We start from the raw sequence: 27,705 nt of genomic DNA, 5'->3' as shown, positions 1-27,705 counted from the left end.
CATGAAGAGATCATCCATTCACCTATTCTGCGTCTCACAAAGACAAGGTGGTTGTGACACAAAATCTCACGTTTTGACTCATCAGACCGAAGTACAGATTTCCACCGGTCTAATCTCCATTGCTTGTGTTTCTTGCCCCAAGCAAGTCTCTTCTTCTTATTGGTATCCTTTAGTCATGATTTCTTTGCAGAAATTCGCTCATTCGCTCACACAGTCTGTTACTTGAACTCTGTGAAGCATTTATTTGGGCTGCAATTTCTGAGGCTGGTAACTCTAATGATCTTATCCTCTGCAGCAGAGGTAACTCTGGGTCTTCCTTTCCTGTGGCGGTCCTCATCAGAGCCAGTTTCATCATAGCGCTTGATCTGTTTTTGCGACTGCAGTTGAAGAAACTTTCAAAATTCTTGAAAGGTTCCATATTGACTGACCTTCATGTCTTAAAGTAACGATGGACTGCCGTTTCTCTTTGCTTACTTGAGCTGTTCTTGCCATAATATGCTATCTTCTGTATACCACTCCTATCTTGTCACAACACAACTGACTCTTAATGCACACCAGTTAATTTAAATGCATTCCAGGTGACTATCTCATGAAGCAGGTTGAAAGAATGCCAAGAGTGGGCAAAGCTGTCATCAAGGCAACGGGTGACTACTTTGCAGAATCTAAAATATAACATTTTTATTTGTTTAACACTTTTTTGGTTATTACATGATGCGATATGTCTTATTTCATAGTTTTGATGTCTTCACTATTATTCTGCAATGTATAAAATAGTACAAATAAAGAAAAACCAATGAATGAGTAGGTGTGTCCAAACCTTTGACTGGTACTGTATATTTTTTAATTGATCTAACATATTTCCTTATGAGTGTCTCTCACAGTGTTTAAAATTGTAAGTAAACATCTCTGGTCAGGTCATGTGGTCAGGCAAAACACCTGGGCCTGTTTATAAAAAATGTGCTGTACTTCAATGTATGCTAGTGCTGTAATGTTATTTACTTCAATGTATTCTAGTGCTGTAATTCTAGTGCAGTAATGTTCTGTACTTCAATGTATTCTAGTGCTGTAATTCTAGTGCTGTAATGTTATTTACTTCAATGGATTCTAGTGCTGTAATTCTAGTGCAGTAATATTCTTTACTTCAATGTATTCTAGTGTTGTAATTCTAGTGCAGTAATGTTCTGTACTTCAATGTATTCTAGTGCTGTAATTCTAGTGCTGTAATGTTATTTACTTCAATGGATTCTAGTGCTGTAATTCTAGTGCAGTAATATTCTTTACTTCAATGTATTCTAGTGTTGTAATTCTAGTGCTGTAATGTTCTGTACTTCAATGTATTCTAGTGCAGTAATGTTATGTACATCAATGTATTCTAGTGCTGTAATTCTAGTGCAGTAATGTTCTGTACTTCAATGTATTCTAGTGCTGTAATTCTAGTGCAGTAATATTCTTTACTTCAGTGTATTCTAGTGTTGTAATTCTAGTGCTGTAATGTTCTGTACTTCAATGTATTCTAGTGCAGTAATGTTATGTACATCAATGTATTCTAGTGCTGTAATGTTATGTACATCAATGTATTCTAGTGCTGTAATGTTATGTACATCAATGTATTCTAGTGCCGTAATGTTATGTACATCAATGTATTCTAGTGCTGTAATTCTAGTGCAGTAATGTTCTGTACTTCAATGTATTCTAGTGCAGTAATGTTATGTACATCAATGTATTCTAGTGCCGTAATGTTATGTACATCAATGTATTCTAGTGCTGTAATGTTATGTACATCAATGTATTCTAGTGCCGTAATGTTATGTACATCAATGTATTCTAGTGCCGTAATGTTATGTACATCAATGTATTCTAGTGCTGTAATGTTCTGTACGTCAATGTATTCTAGTGCTGTAATTCTAGTGCAGTAATGTTCTGTACTTCAATGTATTCTAGTGCTGTAATTCTAGTGCTGTAATGTTCTGTACTTCAATGTATTCTAGTGCAGTAATGTTATGTACATCAATGTATTCTAGTGCTGTAATTCTAGTGCTGTAATGTTATGTACATCAATGTATTCTAGTGCTGTAATTCTAGTGCAGTAATGTTCTGTACTTCAATGTATTCTAGTGGTGTAATGTTCTGTACGTCAATGTATTCTAGTGCTGTAATTCTAGTGCAGTAATGTTATGTACATCAATGTATTCTAGTGCTGTAATTCTAGTGCAGTAATGTTATGTACATCAATGTATTCTAGTGCTGTAATGTTCTGTACGTCAATGTATTCTAGTGCTGTAATTCTTGTACAGTAATGTTCTGTACTTCAATGTATTCTAGTGCTGTAATGTTCTGTACATCAATGTATTCTAGTGCTGTAATGTTATGTACATCAATGTATTCTAGTGCTGTAATGTTATGTACATCAATGTATTCTAGTGCTGTAATGTTATGTACATCAATGTATTCTAGTGCTGTAATGTTATGTACATCAATGTATTCTAGCGCTGTAATGTTATGTACATCAATGTATTCTACTGCTGTAATGTTCTGTACATCAATGCATTCTAGTGGTGTAATGTTATGTACATCCATGTATTCTAGTGCTGTAATGTTCTGTACGTCAATGTATTCTAGTGCTGTAATGTTATGTACATCAATGTATTCTAGTGCTGTAATGTTCTGTACCTGGAAATTCTTGGCCATAATAGTCTTCCTGTCATCTTCTACCTGTCTGAACTTAGTCCGGAGCCCTTTCATCTGATTCTCCATCTTCATGACATACTGGAAGTCCCTCTGAGTCCGTAGGTTCAACACCTCAATGGACTGGGACATGTTCTGCACCTGGACCAGAGTAGGGTAAATACTGTATATGTTGTAACAGAGACGTATAGACATTCATGTCATGGATATGAAGGTTTTATGAATACTTTATGAATGTTACATACCATCATCGTAAGTAAAGTTTTACCAACAAGACAAACACATGTCCAACAACCATCTGAAAGATGTTCTGCACCTGGACCACAGCAAATAAGACAAGCACATCCAGCCTGGTCCAAGATCTATTTGTGTTGTGCATGTCAATGACCATAGGAGCTGGCAAGACAGCACAAACATATCTGGGACCAGGCTAAATCAAATCTATACAACCGTCTCAAACATGTCTGGGCCAACATGGACTCCTGAACTGACTCCTAACTTGAGATCCTTAGGCTAACTCGGATTTAGGTATAACACTCCCATTCTCCCATTGACAACAAAGCATGGCTTACAGTCTTTTAAAACTTTTACAACTTTTTTTTATGATTGCTAACAAGCGTTTACCTATAGTGAAGGTACTTTTTTTTATCAACTCTTAACATAGCAACACACCTACGTCACACAATTAGTCAAATAGTTCATTTTCTGCTCAAAACTTCATTAAATACCATCTCTACATTTCAAAATGCAAAACAAACTTTCTCTACGTACACTAACTCTATCAAAACACGGCAAACCCGACTCAATATCTAATCATTCTGTCAAAACACTAGCAAATGTTTTCTATCCAAGAGGAACATATAGTCAATCAACGACTTTCAAAATACTAACAGTTGATGGCATTACAAAAACTGCAATACTTTTCATGTTTCAGAACCTGCATACAATAGACAATATGAAATCCATTGTTCTTTTTAATTCAGTTTCCTTTTACTGTAAACCACTCTACATTTTTGGGTTGAGTGTCAATTGTGTGCATTTTTGGCAACACACTATCTAAAAGTGAATGAGTCATCTTTATTTTATAGAATGTACAATAGAAAACAATAGTAAGTGACAGAATTGCTGCAGTAAAAGCTTCATTTAGCAACATGAAATTGCTGCCAGTGATCAACAAAAAAAATCCAACATACATGGCTTGTGGTTCCCAATGTGTAAAAATAAAACACAATTACTGTAAAAAAGGCACAGAAGGGAAAAAACACAAACATGTCCAGTCCTGTTCTAATCTATACCATCTTCAGCATTTTGGCCACATGTTCTTGTCCACATCACATCTTATGTCGTCTCTCGCTATGCACCTTGGATAGAAACGCTTGGCCTGCCTTATCCACCCCTGACAGTCTTCAGCTGAGATGTCTCTGCACCTTGGATAAAAACGCTTGGCCTGCCTTATCCACCCCTGGCAGTCTTCAGCTGAGATGCCTCTGCACCTTGGATAGAAACGCTTGGCCTGCCTTATCCACCCCTGGCAGTCTTCAGCTGAGAGGTCTCTGCACCTTGGATAGAAACGCTTGGCCTGCCTTATCCACCCCTGGCAGTCTTCAGCTGAGAGGTCTTTGCACCTTGGATAGAAACACTTGGCCTGACTTATCCACCCATGGCGGTCTTCAGCTGAGATGTCTTTGCACCTTGGATAGAAACGCTTGGCCTGCCTTATCCACCCCTGGCAGTCTTCAGCTGAGAGGTCTCTGCACCTTGGATAGAAACGCTTGGCCTGCCTTATCCACCCCTGGCAGTCTTCAGCTGAGAGGTCTTTGCACCTTGGATAGAAACACTTGGCCTGACTTATCCACCCATGGCGGTCTTCAGCTGAGATGTCTTTGCACCTTGGATAGAAACGCTTGGCCTGCCTTATCCACCCCTGGCAGTCTTCAGCTGAGATGTCTCTGCACCTTGGATAGAAACGCTTGGCCTGCCTTATCCACCCCTGGCAGTCTTCAGCTGAGAGGTCTCTGCACCTTGGATAGAAACACCTCGCCTGCCTTATCCACCCCTGGCAGTCTTCAGCTGAGAGGTCTCTGCACCTTGGATAGAAACGCTTGGCCTGCCTTATCCACCCCTGGCAGTCTTCAGCTGAGAGGTCTCTGCACCTTGGATAGAAACGCTTGGCCTGCCTTATCCACCCCTGGCAGTCTTCAGCTGAGAGGTCTCTGCAGCCGGCATCCATTGCATCCAGGAGGGGATTTTGTCATGTGGCCGATGATCATACACTTTCCACCTTCAGGCAGAAAAGATTCCTCAATGATGTTGAGGAAAGGTGAGAAGTGGGGAGGAAAGGTGAGAAGTGGGGAGGAAAAGAGAAACCATTCTTGGATGGGCTGCAGACCAGTCTATCACTCTCTCAGTGATAGACCATGGAATTAGGCTGGACTCTTTCATCAGCCTCTCTCAGTGATAGACCATGGAATTAGACTGGACTCTTTCACCAGCCTCTCTCAGTGATAGTCCATGGTATTAGACTGGACTCTTTCACCAGCCTCTCTCAGTGATAGACAATGGAATTAGGCTGGACTCTTTCACCAGCCTCTCTCAGTGATAGACCATGGTATTAGACTTTACTCTTTCACCAGCCTCTCTCAGTGATAGACCATGGTATTAGGCTGGACTCTTTCACCAGCCTCTCTCAGTGATAGACCATCGTATTATGCTGGACTCTTTCCCCAGCTTCTCTCAGTGATAGACCATGGTATTAGGCTGGACTCTTTCACCAGCCTCTCTCAGTGATAGACCATTGTATTAGGCTGGACTCTTTCCCCAGCCTCTCTCAGTGATACACAATCATATTAGGCTGGACTCTTTCACCAGCCTCTCTCAGTGATAGACCATCGTATTAGGCTGGACTCTTTCACCAGTCTCTCTCAGTGATAGACCATGGTATTAGAGTGGACTCTTTCACCAGCCTCTCTCAGTGATAGACCATCATATTAGGCTGGACTCTTTCACCAGCCTCTCTCAGTGATAGACAATGGTATTAGACTGGACTCTTTCACCAGCCTCTCTCAGTGATAGCCCATGGTATTAGGCTGGACTCTTTCACCAGACTCTCTCAGTGATAGACCATGGAATTAGGCTGGACTCTTTCATCAGCCTCTCTCAGTGATAGACCATGGTATTAGACTGGACTCTTTCACCAGCCTCTCTCAGTGATAGACCATGGTATTAGACTGGACTCTTTCACCAGCCTCTCTCAGTGATAGCCCATGGTATTAGGCTGGACTCTTTCACCAGACTCTCTCAGTGATAGACCATGGAATTAGGCTGGACTCTTTCATCAGCCTCTCTCAGTGATAGACCATGGTATTAGACTGGACTCTTTCACCAGACTCTCTCAGTGATAGACCATGGAATTAGGCTGGACTCTTTCACCAGCCTCTCTCAGTGATAGACCATCATATTAGGCTGGACTCTTTCACCAGCCTCTCTCAGTGATAGACAATGGTATTAGACTGGACTCTTTCACCAGCCTCTCTCAGTGATAGCCCATGGTATTAGGCTGGACTCTTTCACCAGACTCTCTCAGTGATAGACCATGGAATTAGGCTGGACTCTTTCATCAGCCTCTCTCAGTGATAGACCATGGTATTAGACTGGACTCTTTCACCAGCCTCTCTCAGTGATAGACCATGGTATTAGACTGGACTCTTTCACCAGCCTCTCTCAGTGATAGCCCATGGTATTAGGCTGGACTCTTTCACCAGACTCTCTCAGTGATAGACCATGGAATTAGGCTGGACTCTTTCATCAGCCTCTCTCAGTGATAGACCATGGTATTAGACTGGACTCTTTCACCAGACTCTCTCAGTGATAGACCATGGAATTAGGCTGGACTCTTTCACCAGCCTCTCTCAGTGATAGACCATGGTATTAGAATGGACTCTTTCACCAGACTCTCTCAGTGATAGTCCATGGTATTAGACTGGACTCTTTCATCAGCCTCTCTCAGTGATAGACAATGGTATTAGAGTGGACTCTTTCACCAGACTCTCTCAGTGATAGTCCATGGTATTAGACTGGACTCTTTCACCAGCCTCTCTCAGTGATAGACCATGGTTTATCACATGGTCTATGATGGTGGCTCTTATTTCATCAGTGACAACTTCTCCTACTCTCCTTTGAACACCACCATGCATTCTTACTCCTTTCCCTCTACCTCTCCTTCTCACTTGTCCTTGTCCAACTACTCTTCTGCCTGGTCCAGCTACTTCTCTCCCTGGTCCAACTACGCCTCTTCCTTGTCCAAACATGATTTTTTTCTCTCTCTGCTCCTCTGTGTTGTACTGTATCCACATTGAACAAAATCAATTCAAAGAGTCCCCTTTTTACTGTGTATGTCCATGTAATTGAAAGAACTTCAACACCTGGCTATGTCTACGATTGAGATTGGAATCAGCTGTGGTTGGTCTATTTTACACAATTTACAGTAAATCAGATATTTCTCAATGTTTCAATGATCTGTTCATTAAAAATTATTATCAGCTGTTTCAATGTAGCTTTTGAGCTGCTGTTGTTGCAGAAGTAGAGGCTTTATACTATATTTAAGGTTTTGAACATTAGGTCTTCATTTCTGGCATGCTGTGTGCAAGCATTTGTAAATAAGACAAGAAAGATCCATAATTTTGGTATTGGGTAAGCTTGTATGTAAAAAAAATATCTAAGCATTTTAGAAACCTGTTAATTGACTGCATATTCTGTGAAAACAACATCAATTGTGTTAATGGGATGGTCCACAACAGATGGATGTTGTGCTAATTGTGTTTAGATTTTTGAAGATGTGACTACAGATTGTAAAAAAAAAAAAAATGGTAATGTATGTGAAAGTTTGAATTACATACACACACCCCAGTACACACACCCCAGTACACACACCTCAGGAAAAGTTGGAATTCAGACCTGTTTGAAAACTCTATTTAAACATATTTCCCTACACCTGAAATGGATGTTGAAAAGAAAAATACATTTATTCAAGACATTATCCATCTGTGCCTTACTTTTCTTATGTCTATACCATGTTGAAGCATTGAAAAACATGAATCACAAGTTAACAACACGATCCTCCTCAACAGACAGCAACAGATACAAAATGATGCCTACATCTGCATATTAATAATACGATTAGCTTCTCCTCCCATATGATTAACAACCTAGCCATTCATCACACACACACACAGGTATAAATGACATTCTCTTAAATCACTCTACTTATGCGCTGGCATCGCAGAGGTCCAGTAATGTGTATGATAGATCACTTCAGAGTGAAGAAGATAACCGTGTATACTGAGTTCCAGCACTTAATACACATAGCATCTTTTATAAGGGATCTTTCCCTGTAAAAAGATAAAACTCCCTTTGTAGTGTACCGTGACTTTTAACCCTTTCACAACAAGATGTTGCCAAGTGCTGTAACTTTGCTTCTAGGTGATTCTATGTTAGGTGTTGTGTGTTGATTCCATGATAGGTGTTGTGTGTTAATTATATGGTAGGTGTTGTATGTTAATTGCAGCCAGGTCACCTGTGATACAAGTCAGTATTTGACGTCCATCCATGTCTGAGGATGTCGGGAGATGAGTTGGAAACTGTCCACCAGGGGCAACAGTGAGCGCTGTTACCTTCAAGTAGGTTTCGGTTTTGCTAGGACGTTGTGGACGGGGATGGAGGATGGGCAAGCATCTTGCCAAACATTGCATGTTTGAATCCAGCGATAGAAAGTCGTTTTTGAAGTTTTTGATTTAACCTTTTCATGCGTGAGATCCAAATATCTCTAACGGTCGCCCCCAGCGTGACTTGTTTTATGCGCATGATGTCAGAATGCACTCACTTTTTTATAATGTATTTACAGTTTTATTCACATGTTTTCAAGTACTGGTGACAAATAATGCATTCCGATTATCGCATAGCGTCACACTCTGACCATTATTTGCGTTGTTTGTTTCTATGTTTTGTTTGGTCAGGGTGTGATATGAGTGGGCATTCTATGCTGCATGTCTAGTTAGTCTGTTTCTATGTGTTTTGGCCTGATATGGTTCTCAATCAGAGGCAGGTGTTTGTCATTGTCTCTGATTGGGAACCATATTTAGGCAGCCTGTTTTGTATTGTGGTTCGTGGGTTATTGTCTATGTGTAGTTGCCTGTGTCTGCACAGTTGGCATAGCGTCACGTTTGTTTTGTTGTTTTTGTTTAAGTGTTCTTCATTCATTAAAAGAAGAATGTATTCTAATCACGCTGCGCTTTGGTCTCCTCTTTACGACGATCGTGACACATAGATTGTAATGGACACCTATGATTCGTGTAAAATAATTTCTTGAAGGTTGTACTGATTATGATGAGCTAACGCTTAGTTATTTGCTAGCTATGTGTGGAGCCATGTTTGTTGACATCATACACTGCATTCTGTCAGATCAAAGATACTGTAATGAGGTGAAGGAATGGTTCCCTCATCTTTAGAGTGAACTCCTGATGACACACCCCCTTCAACATGCATACTGCAAACAGACCAAATTAATCTCATCTCTTTTTCTCATCTTTGGTTGATGCGAAAAATCAAACATGTTGGTGTGCAAAAACTACCCATCGTCAAATTACTTTTGATTTTTAGAAAGTGTTTTACTTAATTATTTGCATCAATGGTGAGCTCACCCATGATGTGATGAATTGGAAATAGTAATTGCTATTAGCTAATTCATATTGTGGTTTCTGTCAGTAAAAGAGTTAGCTAAACATGACCGCTTGAGTTACATCAATCTTTCCTCAGTTAACGCTAGGACTAATTTAGCCTACATTTTCCAGTTTGGATGTTTGTGTTATGCTGTCGCTACTTCTGTGGAATGTCTGAACATTGCATCTAAAAATAAAGTGGTCAGATTCAGGACATAACTTTGTAAGGACTGTGTTTGTGCAAAATGCTTTTGTGAAAAAACAGTATGGCCAGCTCAAACGCTGACTGTTGTGTCAATGAAAACTGGACGTTCTAAATAAGCATTACCAATCACACCGGTTTGAGCGTATGCTGCAGGGACCACTATAGAATGATCACACCCGTTTGTTGGTACGTGTCAAAGGGTTAACCTCAGGATTTCAGAGTTAATGCCTGAACTTAACTCTAATCTTAAATGTTCAGCGTTAATGGCTAAACTTAACCTTAAACACTTAGACATTTGACGCTTGAGAAACATGGATGAACGTCTAATTCGGATGTGAGACTGAGAGCTAGTTGCTTAATTGTATAGGAGGTGTTGTGTGTTCATTCTATGGTAGGTGTTGTGTGTTCATTCTATGGTAGGTGTTGTGTGTTCATTCTATGGTAGGTGCTGTGTGTTCATTCTATGGTAGGTGCTGTGTGTTCATTCTATGGTAGGTGTTGTGTGTTCATTCTATGGTAGGTGTTGTGTGTTCATTCTATGGTAGGTGTTGTGTGTTCATTCTTTGGTAGGTGTTGTGTGTTCATTCTATGGTAGGTGTTGTGTGTTCATTCTATGGTAGGTGTTGTGTGTTCATTCTATGGTAGGTGTTGTGTGTTCATTCTATGGTAGGTGTTGTGTGTTCATTCTATGGTAGGTGTAGTGTGTTCATTCTATGGTAGGTGTTGTGTGTTCATTCAATGGTTGGTGTTGTGTGTTCATTCAATGGTTGGTGTTGTGTGTTCATTCAATGGTAGGTGTTGTGTGTTCATTCTATGGTAGGTGTTGTGTGTTCATCTGATGAAGGTCAGCTGATTCCTGGAAAGAGCTAAAAAGGGTGAAAGCAGAGGACCGAGAGAAAGAGAGAGGGAGAGAGACAGAGGGAGGGAGAACGGGAAAGGGAGAGAAAGGGGGGAGAGAGAAAGAGAGGGAGAGAAAGGGAGGGAGAAAAAAGGAGCTAGAGAGAAAGAGAGAGGGAAGGAGACAGAGGGAGGGAGAACAATAAAGAGAGACTAAGGGGTAGTTTGTATTAGTGTGTGTGTGAGTGAGTGTGAGTGTGTGCGTGCGTGCGTGCATGTTTGTGGGGTACCTTCTCCAGTAGCTGGCGGAGCTGTCTTCCCTTGGCATCTCTGGAGCAGAGGTTCTGTTCAGGTGCCACCACCGTGCAGATACACCGACCATCGGCATCCTGGGCAGAGCTGTACACCTGCCAACCCTCCTTAGGCCCAATTGTCTACATGCACGCGCACACACGAGCACGCGCACACACCCGCACATGCACACACAGGAAAATATTGGTGAAGGGAATCGTTGATGTGGGTAAATGCCGTTGGACGACGACATTTTCCAATGTGAGCTGGTAGCTAGATTATCAAATAGCTAGTGATAGAAAGCAGTGGTTCCAACCAGGGGTACAAGGACTCCTAGGGGGGACTTGGTCTTGAGAATGCTCATGAGACCATAGGCTTACTGGCAAAATGCACATGAGCGGGTACTTCAGGGGTACTCCAGACAGAGCAAAATTCAGTTGGTAGTACAGCAACCGAAAAAGGTTGGGAACCACTGATATAAAGTGATAGATATATACAATTCCATTCAAAGGTTTGGACACACCTACTCATTCAAGGGATTTTCTTTATTTTTACTATTTTCTACATTGTAGTATAATAGTGAAGACATCACAACTATGAAACAACACATTTGTAGAATCATGTAGTATGCAAAAAAAGTGTTAATTAAACAAATCTAAATATATTTAAGATTTATCAAAGTAGCCACCCTTTGCCTTGATGACAACTTTGCACACTATTGGCACTCTCTGAACCTGCTTCATGAGGTAGTCACCTGGAATGCATTTCAATGAACAGGGGTGCCTTATTAAAAGTTAATTTGTGGAATTTCTTTCCTTGCGTTTGAGCCAATCAGTTGTGTTGTGACAAGGTAGGGGTGGTATACAGAAGATAGCCCTATTTGGTAAAAGACCAAGTCCATATTATGGCAAGAACCGCTCAAATAAGCAAAGAGAAATGACAGTCCATCATTACTTAAAGACATGAAGATGATGAAGATGATGAAAACGGCTCTCATATAGACCGCCAATGGAAATGAAGACCCAGATTTACCTCTGCTACAGAGGATAAGTCCATTGGAGTTGCCAGCCTCAGAAATTGCAGCCCAAATAAATGCTTCACAGAGTTGAAGTAACATACACATCTCAACATCAATTGTTCAGAGGAGACTGCGTGAACAGATGATCTCCGCATATGTGGTTCCCACCGTGAGGATTTGAAGAGGAGGTGTGATGGTGTGGGGGTGCTTTGCTGGTGACACTTTCTGTGATTTATTTATAATTCAAGGCACACTTAACCAGCATGGCTACCACAGCATTCTGCAGCGATACACCATCCCATCTGGTTTGAGCTTAGTGGGACCATCATTTGTTTTTCAACAGGACAATGACCCAACACACCTCCAGGCTGCGTAAGGACTATTTGACCAAGAAGGAGAGTGATGAAGTGCTGCATCAGATGACCTGGCCTCCACAATCACCCGACCTCAAACCAATTGAGATGGTATGGTATGAGTTGGACCGCAGAGAAAATGAAAAGCAGCAGACAAGTGCTCAGCATATGTGGGAACTCCTTCAAGACTTTTTGTAAAGCATTACAGGTGAAGCTGGTTGAGAGAATGCCAAGAGTGTGCAAAGCTGTGATCAAGGCAAAGGGTGGCTACTTTGAAGAATCTATAATATAACATATATTTTGATTGTTTAACACTTTTTGGTTACTACATGATTCCATATGTGTTATTTCATAGTTGTGATGTCTTCACTAGTATTCTACAATGTTGAAAATAGTACAAATTAAGAAAAACCCTTGAATGAGTAGGTGTGTCCAAACTTTTGAATGGTCTGTATATCTTCCGCAAAAAAAAGAGGAAATATAAGTCATGCTCATGCCATGTACAAGCAACAGCAACTAAGGACATTGGACAAGGCCACTAGATTAAAACAAGTTCTTTCTGTCTCTGTAACCAGAGCCTTGAATACAGCCAATCACACCGATACGTGTTTTATTTTTCTCCATTCCTTTAAAAGTGCAACTCTCTGACAACCTTCCCATTCAAGGCTGAACTATAAACTCATATTTCTGTTGCTGTTTCACTTCAGAGAGAGAGAGAGATAGAAAGAGAGAGAGCCAGGAACAGAGAAAATGAAAGGGAGACATTAACCAGACATTGTAGGGACCTTCAGATGTAAATGGTGGAGAAGAAATGGTGTCGTTGTCACGGAAGAAATTGACAGAGTTTCAAAATCAGTGGAATGCCCAGTGGAAGTAGAGCGATGATTGCCAAATGCGGAGAGAGTCCAAAAAGAGAACACAGAAAGAAGGCTGTTGTATAAAACACCTGTCTCTGGATGACTTCTTTATATTAAGGGCAACAGGGCAACATTTTCAGGTATTATACATTTCTAATTTAGTCAGAAAGTAGTTTTCATTGCAAGTTAAAAAGTGTACTGTTAGCTAGCTAGCTAATGGTAGCTGGCTGGCTCGCTAGCTAACGTTATGTGTATGATATCTGTAGTAATATTATTAGTATCTCAGGAAGTCATGTGCATTGCTAGTTATAGCCTAATGTTAGTTGGCTAGTTAACATAAAACCTAGTTGCTTAGCTTTAGTTACCTGCAGATTCATGTATGGGTGTATTGCCACGTTCAAAACAACTGGGAACTCTGAAAAATACAAGGTCGAATCATGACGTCAGTGATTTTCAGGTCGGAAAGTCAGAGCACTAGAAAGAGGCCCATGTTCCCTAGTTGGAATTCCGAGTTGGATGACCGTTGAAATCGATTTTTCCCAGTCGGGGCTCGTTTTTTTTCTGAGTTCCAAGTTGTTTTCAACACACTGAAGTCGGAAGTTGGAGATTTCCTAGTTCCCAGTTGTTTTGAATGTGGCATTAGAGTTGGGATTATGGGTCATTGTTTAGCTAGCTAGCTACATGTCTAAACAAAAGACTCCACTATTCAAGTAACCATTTCACTCTACCGTTTACACCTTCTGTATCCTGTGCATGTGACAAATCAACTTAGATTTGATTTGATATTGTGTGTGTTTACCAGAGACGGTAATGTGAAGAACAACATGACCTGCACCAAAGTCAGATTAGGATATAGGCAAATGACTAAATACAGTTTATTTTTATTACTATCTTTTGCTACTACTTTACAATTTTTAGTCTTGGTTGTTAATCTTTGGTTGTTTACTACACTGTGAATACTTAAAGAGATGGGTGGGGCAAAGACTTCAGAGGGTGTGAATGATGCTTGATCGGTGTATACTAAAAACATTCACGGGCCATATTCTCAAAAGTGGGGTTATAAATTGATTAACTTTGGGCTAGGGGGCAGTATTTTCACGTCCGAATGAAAATGTGCCCAAAGTAAACTGCCTGCTACTCAGGCCCAGAAGCTAGGTTACGCATATTATTATTAGATTTGGATAGAAAACACTCTGACATTTCAAAAACTGTTTGAATAATGTCTGTGAGTATAACAGAACCAATTTGGCAGGTGAAACCCCGAGCATAATCTGTTAATAAAATGTTTTGAGGTCAATCTGTTTTCCATTAGATTTCTATGGTAGGTCCTTTTTAACCTGTTAGATCTCTAGGGGCGCTATTTCATTTTTGGATAAAAAACGTTCCCGTTTTAAGCGCGATATTTTGTCACGAAAAGATGCTCGACTATGCATATTCTTGACAGTTTTGGAAAGAAAACACTCTGAAGTTTCAGAATCTGCAAAGATTGTGTCTGTAAGTGCCCCATAACTCATTCTACAGGCGAAACCAAGATGATGCATCAACCAGGAATTAGCAGAATTTCTGAAGCTCTGTTTTCCATTGTCTCCTTATGTGGCTGTGATTGCACAAGGAATGAGCCTACACTTTCTGTCGTTCGCCCAAGGTCTTAGCAGCATTGTGACGTATTTGTAGGCATATCATTGGAAGATTGACCATAAGAGACTACATTTTCCAAGTGTCCGCCTGGTGTCCTGCGTGGAATTCGGTGCGCAATTGCCAGCTGCTCGTACTTTTCCATTTGATATAGGGGAGAAACCATGTGTCCAAGAACGATGTATCAATGAAGAGATATGTGAAAAACACCTTGATGATTGATTCTAAACAACGTTTGCCATGTTTTCAGTCGATATTATGGAGTTAATTTGGAAAAAAGTTCGCGTTTTGAGGACTGAATTTTCTGATTTTTTTTGGTAGCCAAATGTGATGTATAAAACGGAGCTATTTCTAATACACAAAGAATCTTTTTGGAAAAACTGAGCATCTGCTACCTGAGAGTATCCTCATTGAAAACATCAGAAGTTCTTCAAAGGTAAATTATTTTATTTGAAGGCTTTTATGTTTTTGTTGAAATGTTGCGTGCTGGATGCTAACGCTAATGCTAACGCTAAATGCTAACGCTAAATGTTAACGCTAGCTAGCTACTTTTACACAAATGATTGTTTTCCTATGGTTGAGAAGCATATTTTGAAAATCTGAGATGACAGTGTTGTTTACAAAAGGCTAAGCTTGAGAGATGGCATATTTATTTCATTTCATTTGCGATTTTCATGAATAGTTAACGTTGTGTTATGCTAATGAGCTTGCTGATAGATTTACACAATCCTGGATACAGGGGTTTTTTCATAGCTAAACGTGACGCAGAAAACGGAGCGATTTGTCCTAAACAAATAATCTTTCAGGAAAAACTGAACATTTGCTATCTGAGAGTCTCCTCATTGAAAACATCTGAAGTTCTTCAAAGGTAAATGATTTTATTTGAATGCTTTTCTGTTTTTTTGTGTAAATGTTGCCAGCTGAATGCTAATGCTAAATGCTACGTTAGCCATCAATACTGTTACACAAATGCTTGTTTTGCAATGGTTGAGAAGCATATTTTGAAAATCTGAGATGACAGTGTTGTTAACAAAAGGCTAAGCTTGATAGCTAGCATATTTATTTCATTTCATTTGCGATTTTCATGAATAGTTAACGTTGCGTTATGGTAATGAGCTTGAGGCTGTATTCACGATCCCGGATCCGGGATGGGGAGATCAGAAAGGTTAATAGGAGTCTGCTTGCAGTTCCTTAGGCTTACACTAGATGTAAGCAGTCTTTAGAAATTGGTTGATGTTTTTCTTTTGAGAAATGAAGAAGTAGTCCTGTTATTTCCATGTGTCACTCAGATGGACTCAAGTCTTTTGGTGCGTGCGACCTTGAATGCGCTTCACTTTGTTTTCGTCCGGTATTGAACACAGTATATCCCGTCTTAAATGTGATCGATTATTTACATTTTAAAATACCTAAGGTTGGATTAGGAGAGGTTGTTTGAAATGTTTGGGCCAAGTTTACAGGTAACTTATTAGATACTTTGTAGTCATTTTGGACGAGTTGGAACCGGTGTATTTTCTGAATCAAACGCGCCAAATAAATGGACATTTGGGGGATATAAAGGAATTTATCGAACAAAAGGACCATTTGTGATGTTTCTGGGACATTTTGGAGTGCCAACAGAAGAATATCTTTAAACATAAGGCATGAATTATATTGTTATTTCTTACTTTTGTGTCGCACCTGGCTGGTTGAAATGTGATTTTCATGTGTTTGTATCCGGGATGCTGTCCTCAGATAATTGCATGGTCTGCTTTCGCCGTAAAACCTTTTTGAAATCTGACACTGCGGCTGGATTAACAAGAAGGTAAGCTTTATTTTGATATATTACACATGTATGTTTTGTGAATTTTTATTATGAGTATTTCTGTTTTTGAATTTGGCTCGCTGCAATTTCACTGGATGTTGTCAAATCAATCCCGTTACCGGGATTCGAGCGGGAATGGGGGTGAAGGGATCACTAAGAGGTTAACTAACTTTCAAAGCAGAATTACCTTCCCATTGCTCCTCAACTGCAGTGATGATGTACAATTTTCTGCTTTTATCCAATGTAAAAAACACAATTTCAAATTTCACCACATGAGATGTGTGGTGAGAGCGAAGGTAATGGAGAGGGGGGGTTAGAGAGAGAGAGAGAGAGAGAGAGAGAGAGAGAGAGAGAGAGAGAAAAAAAAAAAAATGGAGAGTGTCAAACATGAGATGTGTGGTGATAACGAGTGTGAGAGAGGGGGTTAAAGAGAAATAGAGAGAGAGAGAGAAAGAGAAATAGAGAAGGGGGAGAGAAATACACAACCACAGATGCTTGTGCAGGGAGTAAAACAGTGCTGGTCCACTGGGGATGGCTCCGTGTCTCCACTGAATGGTATTTTGTGAGAATGATTAATGACCAGTCTTTGGAGTGTATCTCTGTGTGAAACCAATGTAGCCTTGTAGCAGATGCTTCTCTATCTAACTTACAGAGACCTGGAACCATAGGCCCTAATCCCTAACACTCGGAAGAGAAAGAGACAGCGATACAGAGGCCGACGTGCGGGTACCCTGATGAAACTACGGAGTAAATAATCCACCTCTACTACCTGTTCAATTCGTGAATGTACAATCACTGGTGAACAAACTGGACGAGCTCCGTTCGAAACTATCCCATCAATGGGACCTGGAGAACTGTAATATCCTATGTTTCTCGGAAATTTGGACATGGATAATATTTGCATCGGAAGGACAGAATGGCAGCGTCGGGTAAACTCAAGGGGGGTGGTGTGTGTCTCTTTGTAAACAACAGCTGGATCACGATCTCCAATATTAAGGAAGTCTCGAGGTTCTGCTCGTCTGAGATAGAATACCTCATAGTCAGCTGTAGACCAAACTATTTACCAAGTGAGTTTTCATCCATATTCTTCGTAGCTGTTTATTTACCACGACAAACCGATGCTGGAACTAAGACCACACACAACAAGCTGTATTGGGCCATACGCTAACAAGAAAATGATAATGCAGGAAAACTGAAATCCATTTTATCTCATTTCTACCAACTTATCACCTGTGAGAAAACTCTAGATCACCTTTACTCCACACAGAGAGATGCATACAAAGCTCTCCCTCGCCCTCCATTTGGTAAATCTATCCTACTGATTCCTGCTTACAAGCAAAATCTCAAACAGGAAGTACCAGTGATGGGCTCTGTACAGACGTGGTCAAATGAAGCGGATGCAAAGCAATAGGAATGTTTCACTAGGACCGACTGGAATATGTTCTGGGACTCATCCGATGACATTGATCCGATACCACATCAGTCACTGGATTCATTAATAAGTGCATTGACAATGTCATCCCCACAGTGTCTGTACTACATATCCCAACCAGAAGCCATGGATTACAGGCAACATCTGCACTGACCTAAATGCTAGAGATGCCCAGTGACACAAGCCTACAAGACAAGCTAAATGCCCTCTATGCTCCCCTCGTGGCAAGCAACACTAAACCATGCGTGAGAGCACCAGCTGTTCTGGTCGGCTGTGTGATCATGCTCTCCATAGCTGACGTGAGTAAGACCTTTAAACTGGTTAACATTCACAAGGCCCCAGGGCATTCGTTGTCCAGCTGGCAAGTGCCTTCACTGACATTATCAACCTCTCCCTGACCCAGTCTGTAATACCTAAATGTTTCAAGCAGACCACCATAGTCCCTGTGCCCAAGAACACCACTCAGTTCTGTAGAGATTAAATGGTTTGAAAGGTTGGTCATGGCTCACAATGCCACCAAACACCCCAGACACCCTGGACCCACTCCAATTCGCATACCGCCCCAACAGATCCACAGAGGACGCAATATTTATTCCACTCCACACTGCCCTTTCCCACTTGGACAAAAGGAACACCTACGTGAGAATGCTGTTCATTGAATACAGCTCAGCGTTCAACACCATTGCAACCTCCAAGCTCATCACTAAGCTATGGACCCTGGGACTAAACACCTCCCTCTGCAACTGGATACTGGACTTCCTGACGGGACACCCTCAGGTGGTGAGAGTAGCCAACAACACATCTGCCATGCTGACCCTCAACACGGTGGCCTCTCAGGAGTGGGTGCTTAGTCCCCTCCTGTACTCCCTGTTCACCCACGCCTACATGGCCATCATTAAGTTTGCCAAAGACACAACATTGGCCTGATCAACGACGAGAACACCTATAGAAGGAGGTCAGAGACCTGGCAGTGTGGTGCCAGGACAATAACCTCTCTCTCAATGTCAGCCAGACAAAGTAGCTGATCATGGACAACATTAAATGGAGGGCAGAGCATGCCTCCATTCACATCGATGGGGCTGTAGTTTAGCGGGTCGAAAGCTTCAAGTTCCTCGGTGTCCAAATCACTAATGATCTATCATGGTCCAAACACACCAACCCAGAGTTCAACAGGGCACAACAATGCATCTTCCTTCTCGGGAGGCTGAAAGTCAACTTCTTTGCACTTTTTTGAATAATCACATCTGCTGCTGCTACTGTTTATTATCTGTTACTTTATTCCTAGTTGTCTGTACATACACTACATGACCAAAATTATGTGGACACCTGCTCTTCGAACATCTCATTCCAAAATCATGGACATTAATATGGAGTTGGTCCCCACTCTGCTGCTGGGAAGGCTTTCCACCAAATGTTGGAACATTGCTGAAGGGACTTGCTTCCATTCAGCCACAAGAGCATTAGTGAAGTCGGGCACTGATGTTGGGCGATTAGGCCTGGCTCGCAGTCAGTGTTCCAATTCATCCCAAAGGTGTTCCACGGGGTGGAGGTCCCGGGCTCTGTGCAGGCCAGTCAAGTCCTTCCACACCAATCTCAACAAACCATTTCTGTATGGACCTCACTTTGTGCACGGGGACATTGTCATGCTGAAACAGGAAAGGGCCTTCCCCAAACTGCTGTACCCAAAAGTACAGAATCATCTGGAATGTCATTGTATGCTGTAGCGTTAAGATTTCCCTTCACTAAGGTGCCTAGCCTAAACCATGAAAAGGCAGTGTTGTCCTGGCATTCACCAAACCCAGATTCGTCCGTCGGACTGCCAGGTGGTGATGCGTGATTGATTACTCCAGAGAACGCTTTTCCACTGCTCCAGAGTCTAATGGCGGCGAGCTTTACACCACTACAGCCGACATTTGGCATTGCGCATGGTGGTCTTAGACTTGTGTGCGGCTGCTTGGCCATGGCAACCAATTGTATGAAGCTCCTGACGAACTGCCGTTGCTTCCAGAGGCAGTTTGGAACTCGGTAGTGAGTGTCGCAACCGAGGACAGACGATTTCTAAGCTCTACGCTCTTCAGCACTCGCCGGTCCAGTTCTGTGAGCTAGTGTGTCCTACCACTTCGCGGCTGAGTCGTTGTTGCACCTAGACGTTTCCACTTCATAATAACAGTACTTACAGTTGACCAGGGCAGCTCTAGCAGGGCATAAATCTGATGAACTGACTTGTTGGAAAGGTGGCATCCTATGACGGTGCCACTTCAAAAGTCAATGAGTTCTTCAGTAAGGCATTCTACTGCCAATGTCTGTCTATGGAGATTGCATGGCTGTGTGCTCAATTTTATGCACCTGTCAGCAACGGATGTGGATGAAATAGCCAAATCCACTCATTTGAAGGGGTGTCCACATACTTTGTATATATAGTGTTTATACCTCAATTACCTCACACTCCTGTACATGGACTCGGTACTGGTACCCCTAGTTATCAATACTCATTGCACATGGACTCGGTACTGGTACCCCTAGTTATCACTACTCATTGCGCATGGACTCGGTACTGGTACCCCTAGTTATCATTAATCATTGCACATGGACTCGGTACTGGTACCCCTAGTTATCATTAATCATTGTGTATCTACTATTACTTACGTGTTTTACTTTTCTATTATTTCTCTATTTTCTTCTCTCTACATTGTTGGGAAGGACCAGTAAGTAAGCATTTCAAAGTTAGTCCACACCTGTTGTTAACGAAGCATGCGACAAATAAAAATGTATTCAATTTTGATTGTACTGTGTATTGGCTGGACAGGTACTGCACACTGTACTGTAGTGTGTATGTGAGACAAAAATGTTGCTATTAATGTTTTGTAATCCTCTGTGCATGAAACTTGTGTGAACTCTGTCCCGTAACCGTGTTACTTTGATGTACAGTTTGAATGGAGCTTTAATATGCAAGACGCGTCCTGTAGCAGAGCTAACTTCAACACCTAAGCGCCCGCAGCAGGGTAAAAACAAAGGCACAGACAGTTGATAGTGGGGTTGAGATCCATTCAGTGAGAATTGTAGTGGTCTGAAGTTAACCCAAGGATGCAACCAAGATAAAATGATTGAACACACACACACACGTTCATCCACACCCACACATGTCTGATATTTGGGACTGTGTGCAACACACACACATGCACACACACACGCGCACGCGCACACACACACACACACACACACACACACACACACACACACACACACACACACACACACACACACACAGAGCATGACAAACTAAACTAGCTCTGGCCTATCAGTATAAAGTATGTTGTACAAACAAGCCAACAAAATAGCCCACGTCGCTATTCATTTACCTTAAATTGATCAAAATGTCTCTATAAAACCTATGAGATATTGTGAGCAACTGAAGTGGAATGCACATGTCTGTCTTGGAATTGATGATCATATTCCTTAAACGAGTTAACATTTCTGGTCTAATGGTGGATAAGATGAAGTCGGAGTTGCTGTATGTGTGTGTGTGTGTGCATGTGTGTGTATGTGTGTGACTGCACAGATCTCCATAACTAGATAGAGACAGACATTTAAGTCAGCCACGGTTCAAAATGACAAATGGTGACCTGCAAACATAACAACAACAACCAGTGTAGCACTGCGAACATGAGAGATATACAGGGAAGAGAGATAGGGAGGCTTTGATTCATGACTGATTGGTGTTGGTGCTGACGGGGAAGAAGGTGTGTGAGTCAGCGAGAAAGAGAGAGAGAGAGACAGTGAGAGAAAGAACAAGATTGAGAGAGAGAGAGAGAGAGAGAGTGATAGAGCGCAAAGAATATTTGGAGAGAGAGAGCGAGAGAGAGAGAAAGAGAGAGAGAGAAAGAAATATATGGAGAGAGGAGAAGTATATGGAGAGAGAGAAAGAGAGAAAGAGAGAGAAAGAAAAAGAGAGAGAGAAAAATATATGGAGAGAGAAAGATAGAGAGAGAAAGATAAATATATGGAGAGAGAGAGAGAAGTACATGGAGAGAGAAAGAGAAAAAGAGAGAGAAAGAGAAATACATAGAGAGAGAAAGAGAGAGAAAGAAAGAAATATATGGAGAGAGGAGAAGTATATGGAGAGAGAGAAAGAGAGAAAGAGAGAGAAAGAAAAAGAGAGAGAGAAAAATATATGGAGAGAGAAAGATAGAGAGAGAAAGATAAATATATGGAGAGAGAGAGAGAAGTACATGGAGAGAGAAAGAGAAAAAGAGAGAGATAATTATGGAGAGAAAGAGAGAGATAGAGAAAGATATGGAGAGAGAAGGAGAGAAGTATAGAGAGAGAGAAGGAGAGAGAGACAGAAAGAAAGAATGAAAGAAAGAAAGAAAGAAAGAATAATATATGGAGAGAGAAAGATAGAGAGAAAGATAAATATATGGAGAGAGAGAGAGAAGTACATGGAGAGAGAAAGAGAGAAAAAGAGAGAGATAATTATGGAGAGAAAGAGAGAGATAGAGAAAGATATGGAGAGAGAAGGAGAGAAGTATAGAGAGAGAGAAGGAGAGAGAGACAGAAAGAAAGAATGAAAGAAAGAAAGAAAGAATAATATATGGAGAGAGAGAGAGTGTACAAGAGATACTGCAGCACACGGTCTCAAACGTTCTACCACGGACATCCTCTTTTTACTCCACATCATTATCTTTCTCACACTCACATCTTCCTGCTGTGAATGTACTGCAATGGATCACTTAGACGAAACAGCCAGCCACAGTGTTTGTCTTAATCACAATGAATGGAAGATAATGAGCGAGCGATCAAATATTATCTCTTAGTTTGAAGGCTTGGAGGTTATTGTTATTGCTTGGCTAACATTACTTGTTATCATGTTGATATTTGTTATTCTTTTAATGCGGTGCGCACTGTGCAGTACACCAGAGGTCTCATTGTATGCACCATTGTAATGTTCTTTTAATGTGTCAATTGATCCCGTAAGGGTTGGGTCGCCAATAAGGTGATCTGACTTTAAATAAAAGATTCATGAATGAATGAATTAATTAATCCATACAGGCTCATTATGTGGTTCTGTTTATAAGGGCTGGTTTATGTAAAGTGAAAGAATGTATTATCAAGATTTGCTGCATCCATGGTGTTACAAGCAAGATAATCAATAAAAGGACTGAAATTGACTAATGGTATTAACACTCTGGAGTGATACGTTACGACTCTTCAAATTAGCATCAGGTAAGTGGAGACATTTTCCTATCCTATTACCTAGCTGAACTATGTACTGACCTTGTCTGCATGGATTAGGATTTTGCATAATACCTGCAGTACTTCTTGATAAATAGGTACAGTGCAGTACATTTAGACAGCACACATACATAGAGTATGAGAGTCGTTCAACCTACGTACACCTTCCGGAAACAATCAACTAACATTTAATGGCATTTAATGATGATGGTAACAAGAAACACAAAGAGAACCTCTAACTGATATTGAGTGACAGCTATTGACAAGCCTGCCACATAATTATCTTGCTTGCTGTTAACTGCACAGTGGAAGTCTACTGAGACCAAAACTTTTAATCTATTCTTCTCTGTTATTATAGGCCTTGGGTAGTGTGCAGTGATATGTGTCTGATATGTGGACTGTCTGCATCGCAAACGCACACACACACACACACACACACACACACACACACACACACACACACACACACACACACACACACACACACATTTCTGTGTGTTGTGCAGTGATATGTGTCTGATATGGGGACTGTCTGCATCACCCCTCAGGGCCACAATTACTGTAATTAATAAGGGAAGGAGGGACGGAGGAGAGAAGAGAGGGATAGCTACGCCTGTGATAGCCTGACAGTGGGGGTGTGGAAGAAGAGAGACATAAGATAGCTATGTCGGTGGTAGTCTAAACATACTGCCTGTGTCCGTAATAATGTGATGACTGTTTGTGTCTGGAATTGTCCGTAGAGTCGTAATCCCACAGATGGAGGTAAAGCTGCAATCTAAAGAAAGTGTTATGTCGAATGAAGTGACATTTTTAATTTAGAGGGTGATACCACTTCCTTGAATTGGATCATTTTCACATATTTGTCAATGGACTGGAGTGTTTATCTATTTAATTGTGCGAGTAATATGGATAGTAATATGGATGGCTATAGTGGGAGACACTGAGGGGATACTACATGTCTTTCTTTGATCCCCTGCATTGCTTGATTTTTATTTTCAACAACAACCCCACACACATCATCACACACTACAAAGACAGCAGTGATTAGGGCCAGTTGTCACATTGTCAAAAAGCATCACAGCGAAAGATGTTGGGTAAAATCCCAACTAGCTTGTCACTCTCATCTTGTTAGAACTCTAATATAGAGAGGGCTAAGAAATGGATAAAGAGTAAACAACGCTAAGTGCATACCATCCCCAGTGTAACAATATAATGCACTATTTTCTTTATTTCCGATCCAATACCCCTGAGCTTTGAAGACAAGGACCCAGAGAAAACTGACATGTATTATAACTAATGGTTGTGTTTACACTGTTGTCGCTGTGTTGCTGTGGGTTTGTTTTGTTTTTGTTGTCACATCGTTAGGCGTGTCATCTTTAATTCAGAAGAAAATGGAGAGCTGTGGTGCTGACTCACAGAGAGATAGGAGTGGGGGCACAAGAGAGACAGAGCAGAAACAGACCGACAGAAAGACATATACAGAGAGACAGAGAGAGACATGAGAAAGAGAGTGAGAGGGATGCATGTCAAGGGTTTTTATCCCTAAGGTGTGTGTATCCTGTCCTCTCTGTTCGACTGCATCCTCATCTCATATTCAGCTTGAATGAAAGTCTTTGCCAAGCCAAGCCTACTGAACTGTACAATGAATATTTCATGTCTACGAGGGAACAGAAGATAATCATTTTTTTGGTGGAAAATATCACCATCTGTTGGAAAGTCTCTGTCCCTTCTTAGTTGCACATTCAATTTTCACATGAAATAATGTTCTTACATTGTGGTATAATGAAGGAACCCAATGTAATATCTAATAAATACATTCAAGGGACAAAACACAATCATCTGATCCTATCTACAGATTTAATGTACCAAGAGAGACATGTATCTCATTCAGCCTTACACCTAAATAAGCTATATTCTAGTCTCAATACATTGTGCAGCTAATAAGTCAATTAACATTTGAAAACAGAGACATATGGAGAGACACTGACAGCTGTGTGTGTGTGTGTGTGTGTGTGTGTGTGTGTGTGTGTGTGTGTGTGTGTGTGTGTGTGTGTGTTTATGCAAGTGCGTGCATCGCGCGTGCATATTAGCCCCCTTCAATCTTTAATCAAGTCCCATCACCCGCTATCGACATGTCCTCCAGGTGGGTAATATCATTTGCAATCAAAACACAAATTCCCCAGCATCGTTTTAATCATGAATCTGTCAACCCTTATCAGCGACATTACAATTAGTTGCCTAGCGCACAATCACAGGGGAATGAATATATTTAGGCCTATATTTCATTCTCTGTGGGTGTCGGGATCTACTTAGGCACGCTGTGGGGTGCCATCTGATGGTGAAGATCATCAAATTACCCTCGGTTATTTAATGATGCTAGAGGTTTGGTTAAGAATGGTCTGACTGTCACAAAATTGCGATCAAATGATTCAACTAGGCCTGCTGTAAATTGTGACATGTTTTTTTTACTAATATACAGGCCCATATTATGTGGCATATTAGAACGTGGCCCATGGTGCATATTTCAGAAAACGTTTGTTTGAGTAAGGCTTATACAGTATCTTAATTAATCGATCCAAAAGTTAACTGTAACTTGTATTAGGCTATGAATAAAATGCTAGTTTAAAGGGAACATACATGTATGTATGGAGTAATACATAGACGTGTCTCAATTGAAAATTTTATTGGTGCTCTAGAGACATTTTTCAATGAGATCAGGAATCGACATGAAATAGAACTCACCGCCCGCGCCCCCTATTGTTGAGGGAATGGTTTCAGCACCACGAAGTAGTGGACAGCTCCACACCGTTCCACACCTATCATCGTCATACAGGCAGCATCAGGCAAACATGTGCCCGATAGTTCAAGCGCGTTTCTTATTCGCCCCAAGTTTTAACAGAGATGATCCATGAAGGGGATCAAACAAACTGTCACTCTTTTACCTCAAATTCAAGACTAGAATACGTCCCATGGGGAATGCTGTGTGAAGGTTTAGATGCGACATAAAACAAGAAAACAGCTTCCACAGACTACACAGATTCCCTATCAAAGCAAGTATTTGTTTACTAACAAAATGCTCTGGGAAAGGGATGACAATACAGCAGCCTAATGTGGAATCCACGGAAAGCTAGATACATAAACTGTGGCCGTGATTGGTTTAGATGTAGCATACATAATGCATATATGCCTCAATTCTTGAGATGTATTTAAATACCGCAGTAAGCTTTTTTGATCATTGCAAAGTTTGTCTCCGGTGCGCTCGGGTTCATAACATCATAAAGGGAGGCACTGCTTGAGCCTACTGCTTTCACCAAACATTCAGGAGACTCAAATGCGAGTTATTCCACAATTCTCAATCACTCTAAAACAAAGATTTTCTCGACTGACTCATATTGTGAATTTGGAATATTTTCAGACACTGTTTCTCCCAGTTATTGCAGGCAAAGCCAAAACAAATCGAATGCCATTACACACAGAATGAATTATTGAGGACACCAAATAATTTGGAACTGTTTTGATGTATTTTCTTTACTTCAATTACACAATGCTATGTTAATACGGGTGCAATTGTGAACAAGACAGCAGATCCTGATACACAGACACTGAAACATGCAAAGACCGCATGACATTCAGAAAAATAATGAGGGAAACTCACCATTGACGGATATAATCCGAAGACCGTGATTGAAATCACCGGGTACAGGACACTAAATAGAGCACGCATTCTGTCTATCGGGAACAGTTACACTTTTCTCGCTTTATTCACCCACAGCCCTCGTTGCAGGAATGCGTCCGCGTCGCTGCCTGTATTGGCTGTGCCCACCGCCGTTCAGAGCGCTCCAATGGAACAAGACGGATAGATCCGCGTTCATTCCCAACGCTCCGAGGACTCTTGTGTGAAGCAGAGCCAACGCGCCGGTCTGATCAACACACACCAGTGACACCACAGAGAAAAGTTTATGCCAGGGGACGAGACAGATGTACGAGGCTGCAGGGGAGTCGCACAACGGATATGACATCATTTGGTGTGTATCCTGGGTGTTGGGAAGACATTTTTATTGATGTTGATCAGTGCCAAGACCTGCCACTCCCCACGCAGTGCCCGGAGAATAGGCAACAGCTAAGAACAGGCAACAGTTACAAAACACACACCTTCCTCTGTGATAGGCTAGTATGTGTTGGAGCTTTCACTACCAAAACATGACACCACTTGTAGCAAGACAATATGTGCGTTGACTGTTAATGATTACAGGTGCATAACAAACTGTATAGGATGATATAAACCATATTGAAATGAATAGATCATTTGAAGCATGAAGTGATACATTACAAATGTTCCAATATTCAGAATTCACCACCTTGTCACAACTTCCGCCAAAGTCGGGTCCTCTCCTTGTTCGGGTGGCACTCGGCGTCTTCTAGCCATCATTGATCCACTTTTCATTTTCCATGTGTTTTGTCTTGTTTTTCCTCACACCTGGTTTCAATTCCCTCAATCATCTGTTGTGTATTTAACCCTCTGTTCCCCCCATGTCTTTGTGTTGGATTGTTTATTGTAAGTGCTTGTGCACGTGTTGATTGGTGCGTGACGAGTTTTTGTACCCAAATGTCTTGTCATTTTTATGCTGTTGATTTTGCTATTAAAC

The 27,705-nt window shown here is 41.2% G+C and overlaps 1 protein-coding gene across 2 annotated transcripts in view; it reads right to left on the bottom strand.

The window, feature by feature from the left end:
- The window catches only part of olfm3a (olfactomedin 3a), a 31,859-nt gene extending 4,771 nt beyond the window's left edge, over window positions 1-27,088 (bottom strand). Inside the window, exons 1-3 of one of the 2 annotated variants that reach the window (XM_090189103.1) lie at window positions 26,715-27,088; window positions 10,731-10,874; window positions 2,671-2,826 (exon numbers count right to left, since the gene is read on the bottom strand). In XM_090189103.1, the coding sequence (XP_090045229.1) occupies window positions 2,671-2,826; window positions 10,731-10,874; window positions 26,715-26,783 (369 nt within the window). In that variant the 5' untranslated portion in view covers window positions 26,784-27,088. The remainder of the gene's footprint in view (window positions 1-2,670; window positions 2,827-10,730; window positions 10,875-26,714) is intronic. The other variant, XM_090189104.1, reaches the window with a different exon arrangement.
- Between the last annotated feature and the right edge of the window lie 617 nt (window positions 27,089-27,705).

Source organism: Oncorhynchus mykiss, chromosome 11 (genome assembly GCF_057628025.1).
Source record: "Oncorhynchus mykiss isolate SJ-2025 chromosome 11, ASM5762802v1, whole genome shotgun sequence".
In the NCBI taxonomy this organism is placed as follows: Eukaryota; Metazoa; Chordata; class Actinopteri; order Salmoniformes; family Salmonidae; genus Oncorhynchus; species Oncorhynchus mykiss.
Note: the sequence above shows the minus strand (reverse complement) of the source record. Positions and strands in the feature narration are given on the sequence as shown.